A 22,300-nucleotide genomic window follows, 5' to 3' on the forward strand; every position below is an offset into this window, starting at 1 on the left:
ATTTTCCCCACATTCAATCTCTTTGCAAGTTTTTCTAAATTTATTTCTTAGACATTTATATGCATATGCTAATTCAGTATAAATAAAAATGACCTCTTGATAAGCCTTTCTAAGAGATGTAAATCAAGAAGGTTTACCTCTTTAGTGAAGTCACCAACGCAAGGATTTTTCAAAGAATCTGTCACAATATTGTCACATATTTCCTCATCAAATTTTTCTGATGCTAGATTGTCTACCATGAAACATATGTGATCAATCTCGATGTTAGATAAGTCTGAATTGCTTCTGGATTCTTTATAAGATACAACAATAGTCTCCTACATTTCTTTGAGACTAGTTATACTAATAACTTTTATCAGTTCTTCTTCAGATAATGCACCTATAAGAATATGTCTAACTCTAGCATTAAGTTGATATCTGTTCTTTTGTTGTTCACTCCAAAATTCTCTTGTTAGCAACTTTCCAGAGGAATTAAATAGAGAAGAAATACCCTCATTAATAATAATCATCAGATTTTCATCCATGTAATTCATAAAGTTTGTAATCTTCCCTTTCCATAGTTCACACTTCTCTCCCTTGAACAAACGTGGCTTGTTGATGATTTTTGTATCGAACTGCAATAACCCTCGAGGTTAACTCTAATACCAATTGAAGGTTCAATTGGCTCCAAAAAGGGCGTTGAATGTAGCCTAAACTCAATTTGCGAAGTATCAATAATAACAACATTGACTAATAAAGAGTTCAGAGAGAGAGACATAGACACATAGAGAAAAATTTATATTGGTTGACCTACCAACAAGGGCTACATCTAGTCCCATTGAGCAACCTACTCAAGATCCTTTCACTATCACAAGTATTCTACACCTCTTCAGGTACACCAATATTCTTACACCTCTACAGGTCACCAAGTATTCTTACACCTCTACAGGTCACCAAGTATTCTTACACCTTTACATGTCACCAAGTATTCTTACACCTTTACATGTCACCAAGTATTCTTACCTCTTCAAGCAACTAATCATAATCTCATCTCTCAATATATTGAGAAAACACTCTCATTCAGAACCCAATTATGAAAGATTTACAAAGGTCACAACCCAATTTTCACAGGTCGCTCTACAATATCATATATGGATGTATATGCACAAATTCTAAATACACAATTGTAGTAGTATTTTTGCACTCTTAGATTACTAGTATATTACTTCTTTGTTGTGTTCTTAACCTTTGAGGTCTTTATATAGAATTCTATGTATGATCGTTGAAACTTTAAGGTTCTTCACTCTTCATAATAGTCGTTAGATGCTCGATATAGAAACAATTGTTTCTGATTGATCTTTGTGTGTCTTGAGCGTGTTAGGAATTTAAAATACTCTTTTTATATTTGATAATTATTGTTTAGCAGTCAAATTAAAAATATTCCATTGTAGACCGTCTAACGAGGTGATAGATTGTCTAACAAGATGATATATCGTCTAACGCCAAAGAGAAGATAGTATAGATAAGGTCAGATGATCCCAAGTCATCTCCTAACGAATCCAATCCAATAGTGAATCCCATGAAATCAGTATTGAAACTTATCTGCAATCAATGAAATTTAGCAATGACGGTAAAAGAAAGGGGGGTTGTGATTTTTCAGCAGGAAAATATAAAACATGATTAAAAATAGTAGAGAATACAGGTTGACACCCAAGTTTATTCACCACACATTCTTTATTGGTTTACCTAAGATTATCATCCTTTAACACACAAATGTCAAACTTAATCAAGCAAGCGTCAATCAAATTCAACAAATTTCTTATCAAACTAAGAAGCATCTAATGATGTATTTAGTATCTCACTAGTTTCAAGAGTATACTCGTGAAATGTTGATCTTCTACATATTGAACTAAGCGAACAAGAGATTGATTAAAACTAAGAGAACTAAACAAGAAATCTAATTAAACAAAAGAATTAAATTCTCAACAAGCATTAAAAAGCAATTCCTTTAATAAAAACTCGATTCCAAAAGATAAAAAATAAAGCCTAATTTGCTACAAAAAATTGAAGAATTTAATGGGAAATCATAAGGGAATCAACCCATAAGGTTTGAGCATTCCATGCAGAAGCAAAAATAATAAAAATAGAAAAAGAAAAAAAAGGTCTAAAGTGTGTTATGCGGCTATGAAACGCGATGCCAAAAAATGTTACCCATTGTTCATCCTTCAAAGTCTCTTTTATAATCTTCTTTTCTTTGCACAAAATTGAATTCAAAATTTGCCTTAGGATATTGTTTTACAATTATCCAACTTTTCCTTTCTTTTATTTCGAATTATCAAGTAGATATCTTCTTTCCCAATCATTTTCAGATCTCTTTCAAATATTCTGTTTCAGAAATCGATTCAAATTTTCACATTTATTATAATGAAACCCAACACTTCTGTGAGAGATATTTGAAGAAGATTTACTTCGAAGGAGATTTGCTCTATTTTTAGTGCGTAGTACATGATATTTTTAATTTCAGAATTTCGAGAGAATATCCCTGTAGAAGATTTGCTTCCAATTCTTGTTCTGCAACTTGGACTGTCACGTTATTTGGGTCACTCGCAGTGGTAGACACTTCTATGATATTGTCTAGTCAGACACTTCTATGATATTGTCTAGTCAGACGCTTCTATTAGACCGTGTGGTCAGACGCTTCTATCAAACCATCAGGTCAAACATTTCTCTCAGACCTTCTAGTCCGTCTTCTCTGAGATATATTAGATTGTTTATTGCGATTAAAACACAATATTAGCATAAATAACAATTAAGGCCAGTAAACCCAATTAGATGAATGTCAATTAAAACAATGAATTTATTCATGATTGTAGTCTTAGAATCTATGATTAAAGCTTTAAAGTTTGAATGGAATTATATTCATCAATATTTTGCAAATATGAACGTTGAGGCTTTAATACTCTTTACACAAATATTTGCTCGAATCTGCTACATTGTTCTCCTCCTTGAATGTGCTAAACACTTGAAATGGAAATTTATGATATAATGCAATCTGAGCATTCTTGAGTCTTTATAAGCATTTCAAATTGTTCCCTTATCTGTTTTTATTTTGAATGTTGAAGCTTGAATCAAAGTCCAATTCAAAAAATATCCCTACAAATGATCAAAGCAACTGTTAAATTGTCTATGCAAAATTTAAGTCGTAAAATACAATTTTTATGACTTTTTTTTAAATTCTAATATTTTGGAGAAAATACAATAAAAAATATGAACAAAACAAATATATATAAAAAAATACAATTAATCTAAAAAAATTATAGAAAGTCAAGAGATATCACATTCTAAGAGATGTTGTCAAAACCTAAATATATATGTTTATTATTTGTTATAATCAAAGTATAGGTTTCTTGGACCTAACATATAGAATAAGTTTACACTATCATGTATGCATGGACTATGCGTATTCATATAGGCCAGATCTCAAAAATTTTAATTTTCAATATGTTGCCATTCATTTGAAATGCATTAATTTAAATGTGTGGCTATTAATTCTAGGATTATAGAATTCATATAGCTCATATCAAACACGCTACGTGGAGCTCGTTTTATTTTGTCCCTGATTCAACATAATCTGTGTTCATTTCGTGCAATGGAAACAATAATTTATAAATGCAGAGCGAAAGGTTGAATAGTATTTTTTTTATTTACTTTTATTTATTTTGATCTATAACCCGAGGACTTCTTTTTTCATCAACGTTATAAGTATTAGTCATGAAATCCAAAACATAAAGAGTCTTTGCTACCAAAATTGGAGAAATTTCGAATGTACAAAGTTCAAAAACATTGAATTTTTGAGTTTAGTCTTACTTTGGGTATCATAAAGTATTTAAAAGTCCATGGTTGGCTCATGAACACATTGCATAGAGTAAAATTATAATACACAGCGTTGACAACAGTCGCTTTCATCTGTAAAAATAGTTTTATGTCATATATATCTTTCTAAATTAACTAATTTCTATAATATATTTTCTGTCATAAACTATGTTAGTCTTTCATATCCTACTAAAATAATATACAGGGTAGTTAATATTGGGAAGACTCTTTCACGTCAAATTATGCAATTTCTCTTACGATTCATTTTTCTAATCGTGCAATTCTACGATTGACTTTGTCATTCAGTTCCTCTGACAGTTCATAGAATTACTCTACCGAACAACTACCATTGTAACATTCGTTTTCTGCTTCTTCGTTTATTAATTAAGCTCCTAATCATACTTTGTCATGGTCATGCCCTTCTTGTTCATAGGTCTTTACTCTCACAGAAACTCATCTTCTTCAACCCTCTACTTCAGAGAAAGCCCAAAAACTTGAGCATCATGCTTGCTTAAGATATTTGGAAGTCATTCCTTCCATAACATCACAATGTTGTTTATTTGGTTCTTCTTGTTCTTATACATGACTACAACTTCCACTGCTGCTTTAGACAGTTTAGCAGTGAGCCAATCCATTCAAGATGGTAAAAATGAGACTTTGGTTTCAGCAGGTGGGATTACTGAACTGGGTTTCTTCAGCCCTGGGAATTCAGCAAGGAGATATTTGGGAATATGGTTCAGAAATGTATCCCCTTTGACAATAGTGTGGGTGGCTAACCGAAATACCCCTCTTGAGAATAACTCAGGAGTTTTCAAACTCAACGAAGAAGGGATTCTTCAGCTTCTCAATGCAACAAACAGCAGCATTTGGTCTACATCATCCAACGTATCAAGCAAAGCAGGGAATAATCCAATTGCTCGACTAATGGACTCGGGAAATTTGGTAGTGAGAAATGCACAAGAAACCAACGAGGAGGATGTGTTGTGGCAGAGTTTTGACCATCCATGTGACACATATTTGCCAGGAATGAAGCTTGGATGGAACTTGGAAACTAGTCTAGAAACTTTTATATCATCTTCGGTTAGTGATACCGATCCTGCTGTGGGAGAATATACAATAGAAGTTTCTCTTAGAGGGTATCCTCAAGTAATGAACTTCAAGGAAGGTGTTTTAGTAGCCAGAGCAGGTTCATGGAATGGCTTGTCACTGGTTGGAAATCCAGGTCCAACTCTTGAAACGTCACCAAAACTTGTGATTAGCGAAAAAGAAGTGTATTATGAGTATGAGCTTCTTGATCAATCTGCATTTTTTGTGTATATACTAACCCCTTCAGGCACAGGAAAGAGTTTGTATTGGACAACAGAAACAAGAACAGCACATGTGGTCTCAACTGGGGAGCAAGATCAGTGCGAGGATTATGCCTTTTGTGGTAACAATTCTATATGCAGCTATGATGGTAACCATCCAAGTTGTGAATGCCTCAGAGGGTACGTTCCCAAGTCTCCTGAGCAGTGGAATATATCAGTCTGGCGCAACGGTTGTGTTCCAAAGAACAAATCTACTTGTGAAAATAGTCATACAGATGGCTTCATCAAGTACACATACATGAAATTGCCAGACACTTCTTCATCATCGTTTAATACAACGATGAACCTTAATGAATGTCATAATTCATGTCTTGGAAACTGTTCTTGTACAGCATATGCAAATTTAGATGTTCGTGGTGGAGGAAGTGGATGTCTACTTTGGCTTGATAATCTAGTTGACATGAGGAGTTTCTCTCAATGGGGACAAGACTTCTATGTCAGAGTCCCTGCTTCAGAATTAGGTACTCAATATTTTGTATATTGCATTCTACATATAGTTTCAATTGTTTAGAATTGAAATGCACGATAAGTAGAGACATTAGTTGAAACAAAGATCTATGGATTGCAAGATCTCTAACAACTGCATAGAAATTAATTATCATTGCATGCTTTTAGTTTTCCATATTAAGTACAATGTATTTTTTCCTTCTGCATCATGTCTAAAGAAACTACTCTCATCTCATCCTCTAGCTTCAGTCAGTAGATATGTTTATTTTAAAGTTGGCGAGTGATCATATTCTGCTTCTTTTAGATCACGCTGGCCAAGGAAACCTCAAGAAAATGATAGTAGGAATCACTGTTGGTGTGACTATCTTTGGATTACTCATCTCATGTGTATGCATATTTATAATTAAGAATCCAGGTAAGTATATAGATAAAATTTAGCATTTAATCAAGTCAATTAGACGCAAAAGAAAATGTCCATATTATGTGTTATTTTCCAACCAACTAGGTGCTGCAAGAAGAATTTTCAACAGGCATTACAGAAATATAGTACCCAGGAAGGAAGAGATTGATTTACCAACTTTCGATATGTCAGTCTTAGTTAATGCCACTGAAAATTTTTCAACAAGAAACAAGCTTGGGGAAGGTGGATTTGGACCAGTATACAAGGTGATAAAGAAAATTGATATCTAGTCCATGTATTTTTCCTAAGGACATCCTAAGTTTCTAACTAAACCAGAAATTATTTCAGGGCACACTAATAGATGGGAAAGAGATTGCAGTGAAGAGGCTTTCAAATAAATCTGAACAAGGGTTGGACGAGTTCAAAAATGAAGTGGCATTGATTTCCAAACTTCAGCACCGTAATCTTGTAAAGCTTTTTGGTTGCTGCATTGAAGGAGAAGAAAATATGTTGATTTATGAGTATATGTCAAACAAGAGCTTGGACTACTTTGTTTTTGGTTGGAGCCCTTATGATTTATTCTACACATCTTATAACAATCTTTTTATTTCCTACATATAGTTTAGGAAATTATGGAGACAACAATTGCTAAATCTGTGTGTATGTATTTGACTAGATGAAACCAAAAGAAAGCTCCTAGATTGGCATAAGCGTTTTAACATTATTAATGGCATTGCTCGAGGACTTCTTTATCTTCATCAAGATTCCAGGTTGAGGATTATTCACAGAGATCTAAAAACTAGCAATATTTTGTTAGATGAAAATTTGCATCCCAAAATATCAGACTTCGGCTTGGCTCGATCACTTTTGGGAGATCAAGTTGAGGCAAACACAAACAGAGTGGCTGGAACATAGTGAGTTAGATTCTATATATTAGTATTCTTGGATATTGTGATGCCAAATTTTAATTATTTTACTTTGAAACTTTTACTTTCAGTGGTTACATACCTCCTGAGTATGCTGCACGTGGGCATTTCTCAGTGAAATCAGATGTGTTTAGTTATGGTGTAATAGTTCTAGAGATTATAAGTGGGAAGAGAAACTCAGAATTTTTGGACCCATGGCAAGACAATAATCTTCTAGGATATGTAAGGATATTGATTTGATTATGTTGCTAATTAGTATAACTTGAGTTATTTCAATTGCACTGAATCAATAATTATTACCATTTTTAGGCATGGAGATTGTGGACTGAAGACAGAGCCCTGAAATTATTGGATGAAGTGTTAGAAGAACTATATTGTGTGCCCTTTCAAGTCATACGATGCATAGAGGTTGGGCTATTATGTGTGCAACAAAGACCAGAAGATAGACCAGATATGTCATCAGTGGTTTTAATGTTAAATGGTGAGAAATTATTGCGAAAGCCAAAGGCTCCAGGATTTTATACTGAAGTAGATGTTACATCTCATGCGAATTCTTCATCAGCAATTCTCAAACCCAACTCTCATAATCAACTTTCCATCACAATGTTAGATGCGAGATAGCAAATGTGAAGGCTTTATCTACCATTGCTTGTTTAAACATACATCTATTTATAATGTATATAAATTCTAGATCATGTCAAATTTTTTGCTTACCTGTCATTTTGTCTTTTAAACAACAACACTACTAGCTCCTTCAATCTCATAATAGCTCTATTTAGTTATTAAAATTAATCACAATAATTGTCATTTTCACTACTTTATCATTATTTTTTAAATATTATATAGATAAAGATAAAGGTATATTTAGTTACTATTTAGATTTAGGAAGCTAGAGAGTATATATATAAATGTGTGTATATATATATATATATATATATATATATATAAAGAGTGTGTGTGTGATAGCATCTTCTTCATCCGTTGGAGTTTTCTTGGATAGAGGTTGGAATTAGCAGAAGCAAATGGAGGTGATGAGTCAAGGAGAGTTTCATTTGAGCCATGGTTTTCTTGGAGTTGACGTGAGGTGCGGGGAAAATGATTGGTTCGGCTAAATAACTAAGAGAATGAGAGAAGAGAATAAAAGATGTTTATCCTAGAGAGGCTAGACAAGGGAGTGATAAACTTGCAATTTGACAGCATAACACTCATATATCTGATCTACCAAAACATCTCCTTCTATAGGTGAAGGAGGCCGGCCAATGATTTCAAAAAGAGGTGGGAAATTTTAAATACAAAACGTTTGAACTTGGTGCCTAGAGAAACTCATAATGCAAGTGTGACATGGTGTGACCTGTGTGCCTAATTAGGTTTAGGAGACTGACCTAGGGTTTAATTTGAGCTTTTAGAAACCTAATCCTAACCCTAATCTACTCAAGGCCAAAATACAAACCAAAATCCTACTCTACTTTTAAGTAAGAAAATTAAATCCTACTCTAGAATTTATACTAGGTTATGACACCTTCAAACATGTATAAGAGCGTGTTGCTGAGCAAAACAAAAATGTATAAGAGAGTGTCTCTGCTATTAGTAGTAGAGTCTCAATCTTGCTATAACTCTAGTGGTTGGTTTTGAGCTGAGGCCTCTGCCATTAGAGAGAGAGAGAGAGAATAAATGAGCATTTTTTCCACATAATATGTCTTATATTTCCACAACATAAAAAAAAACCCAACAAGTGGTATCTATATTCATCATTCTTATATGACCTGTAGAATGGAAGAAGAAGAAAAATTATTAGAAGTAGTTATTCCACTTTCCAATGGAGAAAGCTCTGGTCTATGGAATGTAATAATACAAACTTATCTAGAAGGACTAGATGTCATGTTTATTTGTTGGTATTTAACAAATAATCCTAACTCGAATCATGACCCTAAAATTGGGAAATATTTGAAAGGAGTATGAGAAGGAAATGAGAAGATTTGAGGCATGAAAATTTTAAATTTGATAGCAAAGTTTGAGCTACAAAAAGGTGAAAGAGTTCTAGACCTCAAACAAATTGTTAGGTATCACTAACAAGATAAAATCATTGGGCATAAGGGATTTTCTGATCTAAACAACTTAAAAAAAAATACAATCATGCCAAAAAGAATAATACGAAGCATTTATTACTTCCTTGGAAAATGCAAATGATCTATCTAAAATTACTTTGGTAGAAGTGATACATTCCTTGCAAACACAAGAGTTACAAATATTAATGAGAGAAAACTGTGTTGTTAAAGAGCTAAATATGCTTTTCTTTACAAATCCCGATGTCGTATATTGTCAACTTTGGATGGATTATCCACTTCGTGCAACACTGCACTTTATACAAATTCAAGGAAATGCACACTCACCAAGAAGAGATTAATACATCCAACTATTGGGATGTCATGTAAAGAAGAAAATGACATTTATTTCTACTTAAAGTGCATCTAATGTATCCTTCAATATGAAGCTTATCAAACCAAAGAAAGACATTAAGAAAGAGTTGAAGTTGCTCAACAACCAAAACTCATTCTATATAAAGCAACTCAAGAAGAAGAAAGTAAGAGACTATGTTGTTGTATTGAAACTTTATTGAAATTTTTGCGCTTGTCAAAATGCTTCATAAAAGAACATTTTGCGTGTTCTATTAACTAACTAGAAGAGAATGTACAAATATTATATACATTAATAGACGACAATCCTCTGTAGTGAGCAATTTGTGTGATCTATTGATCACCACTCATACGTCTCTTGTATCTTAACCAAAAATGGTTGTTTGGCAAGGAATACTGAATTATTAGCTAGGAGTGACTGCTATTCAAAGAATACTCATTGAGTTAGGTGTAGGTTGTGAAAGAATACTTGATTGAGCCATAATTGACTTATGAAAGAATACTTGGTTGAGTTAGAAGTGATTTGTGAAAGAATACTTGATTGAGTCAGAAGTGACTAGTGACTTAGTTGAGCCAGGAGTGACTTGCGAAGAGAATACCGAAGGGATAAGACATAGACAGGAGTTGGTACGAGGCGAAAGAATACTCACATTGTACTTCACATTATTAGTTTGCTTAATGGAACTCAATCTATTGATTAAGAGCTGGATGTAGTTTGTTGCGGCAGACAAACTAATATAAAAATTACCTTATATATTTCTTCTCATCTCTAATTTATTTTTCATTTTATTATATCATCGTCTCTACTAACTCGGAAATGAGAATCATTATGAGAATAGATGTTAAAAGAGAGCATTTTAGTCCACTAAATTAGTTAAACTGTAAAATTGTATTTGTTATATTCTACTATATGCAAAACTCTCTATCTAATCACTTAGCAAACAAAACTATTAATCATAATCATAACAAAACCTCAAGCAATGGATATATGTGGATCTAGAAGAACTTAAAAATAGTATCAAACGTAATGGATATGTGGATCTAGAAGAACTTAACATATTCCTAATATAGTATCAAACGTGTACTTAAAATCTTAACAGAGAGTCTAACGTTGAAAATGGAACATCTGGATCACATCTTCCGTTGAACCCAACTTTTTCCAAAGCACGCCATTAGACTTCAGTTGTGAAGAGAAAGGAAAAAAAGTCAAAGAAATGCCAAAATGAAAGTAAGAAGTGAGGAAAATTTGCCCGGCGGCCCTGTTAAGTATTATATAAAAATAATATTGAGATATACAAAAAGCTTTAGGTAATTTTTTATTACTATTTTTATTATTATATTAAATTTAAAATTATTGGTCTTTTACATAATTGTAAATAATGGAAGAATTGTTCACCTCAGATCGTGTTTATGGGATCATTATATAATTAATAACATAAAGAGATTCTAATTAATGTCATGGTGAATCCTTAAGCCCATTTTTCATCACACTTGGTTGAGTTCTTCCTAATTCTTTTCTATGGCTATCTACCCTCATAGAAGCTCTTCCTCCTCAGTTTAGTATTAGTGGGAGAGCAAAAACTTGAAGTTAAAATGTTATTTATTTGGTTCTTATTATTATCCCACTTGTCTAGAATTGGCAATTCATTAGATAGTTTAGCAGTGAGTGAATCCATCCAAGATGGTAAGACTTTGGTTTCTGCAGGTGGAATCACTGAAGCTGGTTTCTTTAGCCCAGGAAATTCAACTAGACGATACTTGGGCATATGGTACGCAAATGTATCCCCTTTCACAGTGGTGTGGGTGGCCAACCGAAACACTCCTCTTGAGAATAAATCAGGAGTTCTCAAGCTCAATGAAAAAGGGATTCTTGTTCTTCTAGATGCTGCAAACAACACCATTTGGTCATCATCCAACATCTCAAGCAAAGCAGGGAATGATCCAATTGCTCAGCTCTTGGATTCTGGAAATTTTGTAGTTAAAAAGGGACAAGAAACCAATGGCGTCTTGTGGCAGAGTTTTGATTATCCAGGTGATACATTTATGCCAGGAATGAAACTTGGATGGGACTTGGAGACTGGTGTAGAAAGGTTTGTATCATCTTGGAAAAGTGTTGATGATCCTGCTGAGGGAGAATATGCTCTAAAAATGAATCTTAGCGGATATCCTCAAATGATGATATTCAAGGGACCTGATAAAGAGTTTAGAGTTGGGTCGTGGAATGGATTGTCTCTAGTGGGAAATCCAGGTCCAACCTACGGCACGGCACCAAGATTCGTGCTCAATGAAAAAGAGGTGTATTACGAGTACGGGGTTGAGGATAGTTCGTGGTTTATCGTATATAAAGTGACCCCTTCAGGAGGACAAATTTTGTATTGGACAACTCAGACAAGAAATCAACAAGTTGTCTCAAATGGGGAGCAAGATCGATGCGAGAATTATGCCTTTTGTGGTGCAAATTCTATATGCAATTATGATGGTAGCCATCCAAGTTGTGAATGCCTTAGAAGTTATGTTCCCAAGTCTTCTGATCAGTGGAATATATCAATTTGGCTCAATGGTTGTGTTCCAAGGAATAAATCTAATTGCACAAATAGTTACACAGATGGCTTCTTGAAGTACACACACATGAAATTGCCAGACACTTCTTCATCACGGTTTGATGCGACTATGAGCCTTGATGAATGTCAGCAGTCATGCCTTATGAACTGTTCTTGTACAGGTTATGCAAGTTTAAATGTTCTTGATGGAGGTAGTGGCTGTCTACTTTGGTTTAATGATCTAGTTGACATGAGGAATTTCTCAGAGTGGGGACAAGACTTGTATATCAGAGTCCCTGCTTCAGAATTAGGTACTGAACTGTTACTTTTTTAATTGTTTCACTATGTTTCTGATATCTTTTCTAGTTCAATTTTTGTTTATTATTCCATTATTCTGGGAGAAAAGGGTGCTTTAGGGTAAGGCAATGAGAATATTGAAAGGTGAGTTGCACAAACTTTCTATTATAAGAGCATGAAATTCTTCCAAAGTGGAGGCAGTACTTGGAAAGACCTTAAAGTTGATTGATTTTGCTATCAGCTGCATACAAAATCATTAGTAATGCATGTTACCTTTTATATGTTATTTTATTTTTCAAGTTAAATACAATGTGTTTCTCCCCTACTCAGTCTTAAGAAACTAGGCACCCTTTCTCACTCTCAGATTTAGTAAACATAGTTGTTTTTTTTAAACTTAGAAACTAACTACGATCTGTTTGTTTCAGATCGTGGAAAGGACAAGAAAAGCATTGTAAGAATCATTGTTGGTGTGACTATTTTTGGATTAATCATATGTGTATGCATACTGGGAATTAAAAAGTCAGGTAAGTATATAGATATAATTTAGTTTCTACTACAGATCATTAGGTACGAAAATAAACATGTGCATATTTTGTGGCCATGTTTACACACTGTTATGCTCTAACTCATTAGGGGCTGCAAGAAAATTTTGCAACAAGCATTACAAAAATATGCAGAGGAGGGTAGACACAGATTTGCCAACTTTCGATTTCTCAGTCTTAGCCAGTGCCACTGGAAACTTTTCAATTGAAAACAAGCTTGGGGAAGGGGGCTTTGGACCAGTATACAAGGTGATAGAGAAAACTGAATTCCAGAACTTATATTTTCCTCAAATACTTTCTAACTGTAGCAGAAAATTATTTTTCAGGGAACATTGATAGATGGGAAAGAGTTAGCTGTGAAAAGGCTTTCTCAGAAATCTTGGCAAGGGTTGGACGAGTTCAAAAATGAAGTTGCATTGATGACCAAACTTCAGCATCGTAATCTGGTAAAACTTCTTGGTTGTTGCATTGAAGGAGAAGAAAAAATGCTGATTTATGAGTACATGCCGAACCATAGCTTGGACTACGTTGTTTTTGGTTGGAACTTTTTATGATTTATTATTCTAAGTTACAATTATTCTATTTCTTATTTATAGTTTAGGCAATTATGGAGACTTGAACTTCTATGTAAAATGTGTGTATTTGACTAGATCAAAGTAAAAGGAAGTTGCTAGATTGGCGTAAGCGTTTCAACATTATTACTGGTATTGTTCGAGGATTGCTTTATCTTCATCAAGATTCTAGGTTGAGGATTATTCATAGAGATCTAAAAACTAGTAATATTTTACTAGATGCAAATTTGGATCCCAAAATATCAGACTTTGGCTTGGCTCGATTGTTTTTGGGAGATCAAGTAGAGGCAAAAACGAATAGGGTGGCTGAAACATAGTGAGTTAGTTTTTATATAATGTGATTCTTTGATTTCTGCTGTCAAGTTTTAATTGTATTACTTTGAAATTTTATTTTCAGTGGCTACATGCCTCCTGAATATGCTGTGCATGGACATTTCTCAGTGAAATCAGATGTGTTTAGTTATGGTGTCATTGTACTAGAACTTCTAAGTGGGATGAAAATCCGAGAATTTTCGGACCCAGAACACTGCAACAATCTTCTTGGACATGTAAGCATACTGATTTGACCATATTGCTAATTAGTATAAAATAATTTGTTTAATGGTACTAATTGAATTCTCATCATCTTAGGCATGGAAATTATGGAGTGAAGACAGGGTACTGGAGCTACTAGATGAAGTGTTAGAAGAACAATGTGCGCTGTTTGAAGTTATACGATGTATACAAGTAGGTCTATTATGTGTGCAACAAAAACCAGATCATAGGCCAGACATGTCATCGGTGGTTTTAATGCTAAATGGCGATAAATTATTGCCAAAGCCAAATGTTCCTGGTTTTTACATTGAAATTGATGTTACTTGTAAAGCAAACTCTTCATCAGCAAATCACAAACCACTCTCAGATAATGAACTTTCCATCACAATTTTAGACGCAAGATAGAATAGTGAAGCAAGTAAATGTCAACGCTTCACCTTCCTATGTGGAGTATGTTAGTTATTTGAGCATACACAACATGATTATATAAATTGCTATTCCAGTTCTGCCTTTTCATTGTTCCATGTCTCCTAAAAACTGTGTTTTTTTTACATGACTACCATAAGTGCCTATATTTTAATATGAAATATTACTGAAATTATATACTTATCACTTTATATGTTCTCCAATTCGTCTGACATGATCAACCATTATTTACTAATAAGATCATCTGACAAGTTCTCTAAATCATATGTACAAGACAATAGATAAGTTCATCAAATGAAGATTACTAGACAAAGATCTTCATAATGTATGAAGTCTAATAACAATGTTGTTTAAAATCAAAATGCATAATCAAAGTTGGAAACTCAAATGTTTGAAACATTAATAAATGACATCTTTAGAACTTTCATACACATTGTAATCAAAAAGAGATTTTATATAGAAAGTATACATCCTTACATTATTTTCAAAGAAACATGATATGCTTTAAACTACATTTAAATATTACTCTTATTATATTTGTTATATGTTTTTGAATTTTTTCTTATTAAAGAGAAGTCAAAACCTCCTTCAAATCCAAGTCTTCCTAATCAGGCTTCCAAGCAGCACACATCAATGGATGCAATGCAAAATCAAAGTAGTTGACAAAATGTTTTGAAGAAAATCGAATCATAACATATTTGTTGAAGCATCAATCATCTTTGATGACCAACAAGAAGGCATCAAGATGAAGAAGAATACTACACAAATTTACATGAAAGTGTTATACAACATTCTAGTGTTCGTTAGTATAGAGTCAGTTGTTCCAACAATCCTAAAGTCATAAAATTCTTTCCAATGACCCAAGATTCAAGAAGTTATTATACTATTAACCTAAAATCACAAATGACAGTCTAATTAGGTATGATACTACTGAAATATTAATCGATGTCCATGTTAGCGCAAATGATTGCTTATAACTCCCAATTTTGTTTCAATAACATGATTTAATTGTATGTTATGTTTTCATGATCTACGAAATAAATTGTAATGCTTTTAAACTAATGAAAGCTTTTTAACAAACTTTTACCCCGTCATTTTTTCGAAGCAAGACTTTACTTTAGAGGCTACGAGCCACCATCGAAGAAATCAAAATGATTACGACCTTACCTATAAATGGTGTAATCCTAAAATACTAATCATCCAAAACCATTAGTCTTTCACTTACCTATTTAACATGATCATCAAAGTACTGGACTACATAGGTCGTAAGCAAGTCACATAAATCAACTACCAACATCTAGTTCAAGTTGTTAATCATAAAATCATCCACAACTTAGTATATATGAAAATTGATGCTAACTTGATATAGACGATCAAGTGTTGGAAAAAAAGTAGTAGGATCTTCACCTAAGTGTGCATCGTGAAGAATCAGGGAAACACTAAATTGTTTGTACAAACTAGAGATTTACAAAGGTCATGAACTGTTTGTACAATACTTGGTGAAATGATTCGTGACTTACAAGACAATACTTGCACGACGAGTGCGACATAAGAATATATATATCTATCTAAAGACAAAAATAAATTTAATCATGTTTTCCAATTGCCTTTTACCATGTATATGTTTTTTTTTCTTTTTAATTCCATTTGTTTCTCTTTCCTTCTTCTACTTTAAAATAATTAAATTTTAATTACCTTAGTTAAAAATTTAAATCTTTCATCATTAAATTTTATTTTATTAAATTTTTTAATATTATATCAATTAATATACTTTAATAAATATATAATAAAATTTTCTATGTTAAATAACCCTTTTTATGCCAATTCATCTGTATTTATTATAAATTTAAATTCCTTTTAAGATAATTTTTTCTAATAATATTTTTTTTATTTTAACCATTTTTAATTATGTAATTTCAAAGTATTATATAAAAAAAATGGAAAATTATATTAGATTCGGTCTTTCCGTGGTCTATGTAGACTAATGGGGTTCAGAATTCAGTTTGTGTACAAGAAATTGGCATGGTTGACTTAATAATGCTGACAAAGTTGATTTTTATGATTTAAAAAAATTAATTGGTAAAACAATTCGTGAAAAAGTCTATAAAACATAATTTTTTTAGAGGGATGATAGTGACAGGTAAAATACATAAAATAGTAATGTATTTTATCATATTGTGAAAAAATAGTAATGCATTTTATCATATTGTGAAAGTAGTATTTTGAGTACTTTTAACAATATTAATTCCTACTTAAAACACCACTAACGAGAGAATGAAGAAATATTTGCGTCACTCAAATTAAGTCCTTTCCATAGTAAAACACTACCTACTTTTAATATTATATATAAATATCTAATATAATATAAATAATTTATGAATGTGTAGCTGATAAAGATGTAATTTATTGTGACAACATGCACCATCAACCCTAAACTATGAAACGGTGTACATGGTCCATACAGATCCATCATAAACAAAAAATACAAAACGATTTTTCAGAATTAAAATACTATAATTAATTAAATAATTAAAGTTTTAGACAAATATTATCTTTGAAGATAACTTGGCACACCTAAAGAGTTCCAGCACAATGCAAAGCTAAAAAATATAGGAAATGAGCGTGGGTGGTTCAGTGTGAATTAGATAGGAGATATGACTCTATTAAATAGAGTTCCTGAAACTTTAAATTCACCCAACCAATGAATATAAGTGTGAATTGAAACTTCATTGCCAAGGTAATCTCTGTGACATTGTACCCAAAAGAATCTCTATGTAGCCATGTGAGTAAAGTGTACGCTTGACATGTGTTTAGTGGAAGAAAAACATTGCTTGTGAGAAAATCAAGTTGTGTTGCACGTCCTTGCAATTAAAGTTGCAATAGTGTGAGTAACTTTTTCATTTTGTGCCTATGTAAAGTTGTCAACCATGAAGGAAACTTTAAATAGAAGTTGCCAATGGTGAATGCAACTTTTTTCCAAGTTGCCAATGGAGAAGGCAACTTCTTTGTTATGAAATTGGAAAAAAATAAATGAAACAAAGTGTAGCTTAGCGTGATGGTTTTCTATACACAAATGCCACAAAGATTGCTAAGGATTGAACTTCTCAATACAAATTTTAATAATTATGTTAAAATTATATTTAACTCAGACACACATTTGCTATATAATGGAACAACAATGGAGTCTTCTACACAAATGCATTCTTCCTTTGTTCTACACATGTTCTTGACTTAATTCCTGTATCCAAGTAAAAAAAATTGAGGAGAAAGTTTGTGGGAAACATTATTTTCTCCTTCTAGTGTAAAGTTCAAACAAAATTGTCAAGGTAATACATTCTTGTTTATCATCTTATTTCCTCCTATTTAGGCAACACATATAATATATATATATATATATATATATATATATTTGTATAAGGTAATTTTATTTCTTTTAAAATGCAGATGGACACGTGGAATATCGGTGGAACGTCACTAAACAAACATGAAGAACCAATAATTAGAGACATCGTGGACGACATAAGTGAAGATGGAGAGAACTACGACTTTGATTTGGATGATGAAGATCAGTTCAACAGATCTTTTTCACAGTATATTCCGTCTGGTAGTCAATCCGAACATAACATTGACCGCGACCTCAATGAACACATGTGTTTCATGTCAAAGGAGGCGACATTGAATGCCATAAAACAATACCACATAGACAACAGTTACAAATTTGTTGTCATGGAATCAAAGTCAGACAGATATGTCACTCGGTGCATACATGATGAGGGAGGGTGCCAATGGAGATTACATGCATCTTTTAGTAAAATCCGAAGTCAATGGGAGATAAAGAAAATTGATGCACAACATAGTTGTTTATCAACAAATCTTTCGGCAGACCATGTTAATTTGGACTCAACCCATATTGCGTCCATGGTGCTGACTTCAATAAAAGCAAACCCTTCGGTCTGAATTAAAATCTTAATTGCATAAATAAAAAATTTGTATGGCTATACTATCACATATAGAAATGCTTGGTTGGGAAAACAGAAAGCTCTTGCTTTGCCATTTGGCGATTAGGAACAATCCTACAATGATCTTCCTAGATGGTTGGAAGTAGTAAAAGAGAGCAATCCGGGGACAATTGTGCAGTATATTGCTTCTCCTTTTATGGTTGATGGCGTTCAAGACAATTCTTGTTACACTTTGAATCGTGTGTTTTGGTCTTTCAAGCCTTGTATCGATGGTTTCAATTTTTGCAAGCCCATTGTACAAGTTGATGGGACTTTTTTAACCGGAAGATACTATGGAACATTGTTGACCGCAATCGCTCAAGATGGGAATCAAAACATATTTCCATTGGCGTTTGCGATTGTTGAAGGCGAGACTCGGGAGGCTTTAATTTGGTTCTTCTAATTATTGCGACAATATGTGACACCTCAACCAAATTTGTGCATGATTACTGATAGAGGAATCGGTATAATTTCAGCATTACAATCCAAGTTGGATGGGAAGGAGACGACCTCGTTTATGTGTATTGCATACGTCATATCGCATCGAATTTCAACAAAAAATTCAAAAATGCCTAGCTCAAACAACAGTTGATTAACATGGGTAATAACATTGCTTACCTTCTCTCATAGATAATTATGACTTTTTACCATTTAACTAAATTCATTTACTTCTTTATGACAGCTTATGAGATGAAACAACCCACAGTACAGGCAAAGCTATCAGTTATAAGATCTGAGTTCAAGCAAGCATTTTCCTGGATAGATCGCATACCGTTAGAGAAATGGACTCACGCATACGATGGGGGAAAGAGGTATGGTCATATGACCACAAATCTAGCGGAATGCATTAACCGTTAGAATGGATGAATTTAAACTAGAGGAGGGGTGAATGGTTTAAAGAGGGTTTTCGCAAACTTTTAAGTCAAGAATGAAATTACTTCGAGAAACAAATGATAAGGAAATCAGTTTGCTAAAACACAAAGCAAAAACAACAACACCAGAAAAACAATCGGTTGTTTATATCAGTTTGCATATATTAAAACTGAATTTAAAGAGATTAAGGGTAGAGAGAATGCACATAGATGTTTATACTGGTTCACTCTAAACCTAGAGCTACATCCAGTCTTCTCAGAAACCACTGAGGAATTCCACTAAGCAATCAAACCTAGATCACTTACACCACAACCAAAGAAGTGACATTGATCCCCTCAAGACACACTTTTCTTGGTTAGCACACCAACACTAAGAATGTTGATCTTGATCCCCTCAAGAACACACAACACTTCTCAGCAAACACACAAGGTTTCTTTCAATAGATACAAGGATTACAGTTGTTTACAGAATGAATCTGAAATCAATACAAGAGAAAATCATATCTCACACTCTTTGATCAAACTCAATCTCTAAGCAATCTAAACTCTTTCAAAATCTGTTAGTTCTGAAAAACCCAAATCTGTTTTTCTATTTGTAAAATGAAGTTGTTGTTTGTTATCAAATCTTTAACAAACTATTAATTGCATTTAAAGATTGGTCAAAGCATTAAAAATTGGAGCGTAAACAGTTGGAAAATCATTTAATGCTCAGTCAAAGCACAAAACAGTTTTCTGTTATGGTACCAAAACAAACAATCGGTTGTTTGCACGAATCAATCGGTTGTTTTGGTTTTGACCGGAAGTCAACCATAAAAACAATTTTCAACCTTTTCTAAAAACACCTAAGTATAAAACAATCGGTTGTTTCGACAAAACAACAGGTTGTTTTTCACTTAGCTTGAAAAACACTTTTCTTTTAAAAGGATTGAGAGTGCTTATGCTTTGGATTCAATCAAGAGTGGATTACATATTCAATCTACCCTAGATCCTATCTAAAAGTACAGCTCAACAACAACAAGTACAACCAGCCTTTATCATCCTTCAAAGGGTTTGGATTCTTCAAAGCTTGAACACCACTTGGTTCAACAATCTCCCCCTATTTGATGAAGACAAATCCCTGATGCTTGTGTTATACCTGATTGAATCTGAAGCAGTTCCTGCAAGACACAATTTTATGCAAAGCATAGAACTTCTGATATTTGGTTAGCACAGAAACAAAACAGAAATTCAGAGCATAATATCAGAGCAAAAACAAAAACAATATAATAGCAAAAACCTATAAGGTTTCACCCATACAAACTTTTTTGCAGAAAAAAATTAATAACTAAAACCAAACACAGCATAAAAATCTCCCCATATTTGTCTTCACAAATAGACAAAAAGAAGAGATGAAAAAGATAATTGTTCTTAATACATCATATTTAAAAAGCAGAAAACAAGAAAACAAGAAAAATTGATACAACCATGAAAAACAATCGGTTGTTTCGATACATCAACCGATTGTTTTTCCTCTTCATTCATCATCAGCATATTGAAGATCAAAGATCTGGTTCTGAACTGCCTCAATCTGTTCATCTAAGGTCATGAAGCGTGCATCCATGCTATCAAAGTTGTTATCAATCCTCTGGAAATTGTTGACACATAGATCATGGAGATTCCTTTGGTTCTCCGCAAAGTTATCAAGTCTATTAACCATGAATCTCTCAAAAGAAGACATGGTTTGCATTCTATCTTCTTGATTTCCAGCACCAACACTAGGTCCAGCATCCTGATTTGCTTCAGGTTGATCTTCATGTTGAAAAACCATATCATCAGCATGTTCACCTTCTTCAAGATCAGCAGCGGCACTTGATGAGGCACTAAGATCACCATCTTTGCTAATCCATTTGCCACCTACTTTGGTGAATCCCATTTTACTGAGAGATCCATTGTTCAACTCTTGAGTTGACTTGACCAACTCAGATGTTTCATCCTCTAAATTCACTTCAAAATAGAGCAGAAATTTAGAAATCAAAACAGCATATGGATAGTGATAGTCACTTAACCTCATTGCCTTTTGCATGTGCTCTTTGATGATGTGGATCCAATTTATTATGATCTTCTTCATAATGCTGAAGATGTACATCAGATCCTCCTCTGTAAGAACATAATGATTGCTCCCCCTTGGTGTTAGAATCCAAGTCACAATGAGGGCTAGCAATCTTTCATCAAGCCTTAAGCCACCAACTGAACAACTCCTAACTTAAGCATTTTGGTTCTTCAAGCAACTCTTGTAGTATTGGACTTTGTTGAAATCCTCCACTACTCCAAGGTTCCCCTTGTTGATTCTGAGGCCAGAGTACTTCATGTGTGATCTCCATATCTACACCTTTTACATGAGAAACAAGGTTGTTTCCCTCAAACTTGAGATTTGTATAGAAAACTCTTATCAAATCTGGGTAGATATTCCCCTTCATCTCCAAGAACTTTATGAGGAATTGATCTTTGAGGAGCCTTATGACATTGTCCAGCTTTTGGCTTTTCAGCCAATCAAAGCAAACAACTTTGAGGTTGTTTATCACTTTGGTGCTAGTCTCAAATCTATACCTCTCAATTAGATCATTATCACCAAAAAACCATCCTTCCAGCCTTCCTCCAGACCTTACTACTCTGGATTTGACTCTCTTTGAGGTGGGCGAAGTTGAGTTCATGTTGGCAGAGAAGAAACAGAGAGAAGCTCACACAAGAAATGCAAGAGATGTTGTAATTAGTTGTTCTTGTGGAACAGATCAGCTACAACAGATTTTATAGCAATAATAGAATCAAAAAGCATTCAATGACATGAGTGGGTACCAGATTTTCAGAGAGAGAAGACTTGACCATGCCCTGCACTGAAAACGTCAGAAAAGCAGAAAATCACATGGTTTTCACATGTGATCTTTGACTAGTCATAAAAGCTCTTAAATTTTCAAGATTGTGGAATATATTCCTTTATGACTGTTTTAACTTCCTTCTGAGCGTGATCAACTTTCAACACAGGTTCATTGACCAAGGATTCTTTCTTTAATTTGATCTGCAACGGATAGAAATTAAAAAAAGAAATTAAATTGATTTCTTCACAGTGTTGTCAGACT

At 33.4% G+C, this 22,300-nt stretch overlaps 2 protein-coding genes across 3 annotated transcripts; both read left to right on the top strand.

Moving 5' to 3' along the window:
* The first annotated feature begins 4,266 nt into the window (after nt 1-4,266).
* Nucleotides 4,267-7,803, top strand: LOC137822535 (G-type lectin S-receptor-like serine/threonine-protein kinase At4g27290). Its single transcript, XM_090297338.1, has 7 exons — nt 4,267-5,680; nt 5,971-6,081; nt 6,172-6,332; nt 6,415-6,625; nt 6,743-6,980; nt 7,064-7,214; nt 7,302-7,803. Exons 1-7 carry the CDS (start codon nt 4,402-4,404, stop codon nt 7,611-7,613), a joined length of 2,463 nt encoding a protein of 820 aa, XP_090153464.1. The 5' UTR covers nt 4,267-4,401; the 3' UTR covers nt 7,614-7,803.
* A 3,071-nt stretch (nt 7,804-10,874) lies between these two features.
* Nucleotides 10,875-14,341, top strand: LOC137832424 (G-type lectin S-receptor-like serine/threonine-protein kinase At4g27290). 2 transcript variants are annotated; one of them, XM_068640595.2, is made up of 8 exons: nt 10,875-12,257; nt 12,669-12,767; nt 12,877-13,034; nt 13,112-13,322; nt 13,436-13,489; nt 13,577-13,673; nt 13,755-13,905; nt 13,988-14,341. In XM_068640595.2, the coding sequence occupies exons 1-8, from the start codon at nt 11,000-11,002 to the stop codon at nt 14,294-14,296; spliced, it is 2,337 nt and encodes a 778-aa protein (XP_068496696.1). In that variant the 5' UTR covers nt 10,875-10,999; the 3' UTR covers nt 14,297-14,341. The 2 variants fall into 2 exon arrangements, with proteins under 2 accessions (XP_068496696.1, XP_068496688.1); XM_068640587.2 differs by having other exon boundaries at nt 13,436-13,673.
* Nucleotides 14,342-22,300: the final 7,959 nt, after the last annotated feature.

This window comes from Phaseolus vulgaris, chromosome 11 (genome assembly GCF_051622355.1).
Source record: "Phaseolus vulgaris cultivar YP4 chromosome 11, ASM5162235v1, whole genome shotgun sequence".
Lineage (NCBI taxonomy): Eukaryota > Viridiplantae > Streptophyta > Magnoliopsida > Fabales > Fabaceae > Phaseolus > Phaseolus vulgaris.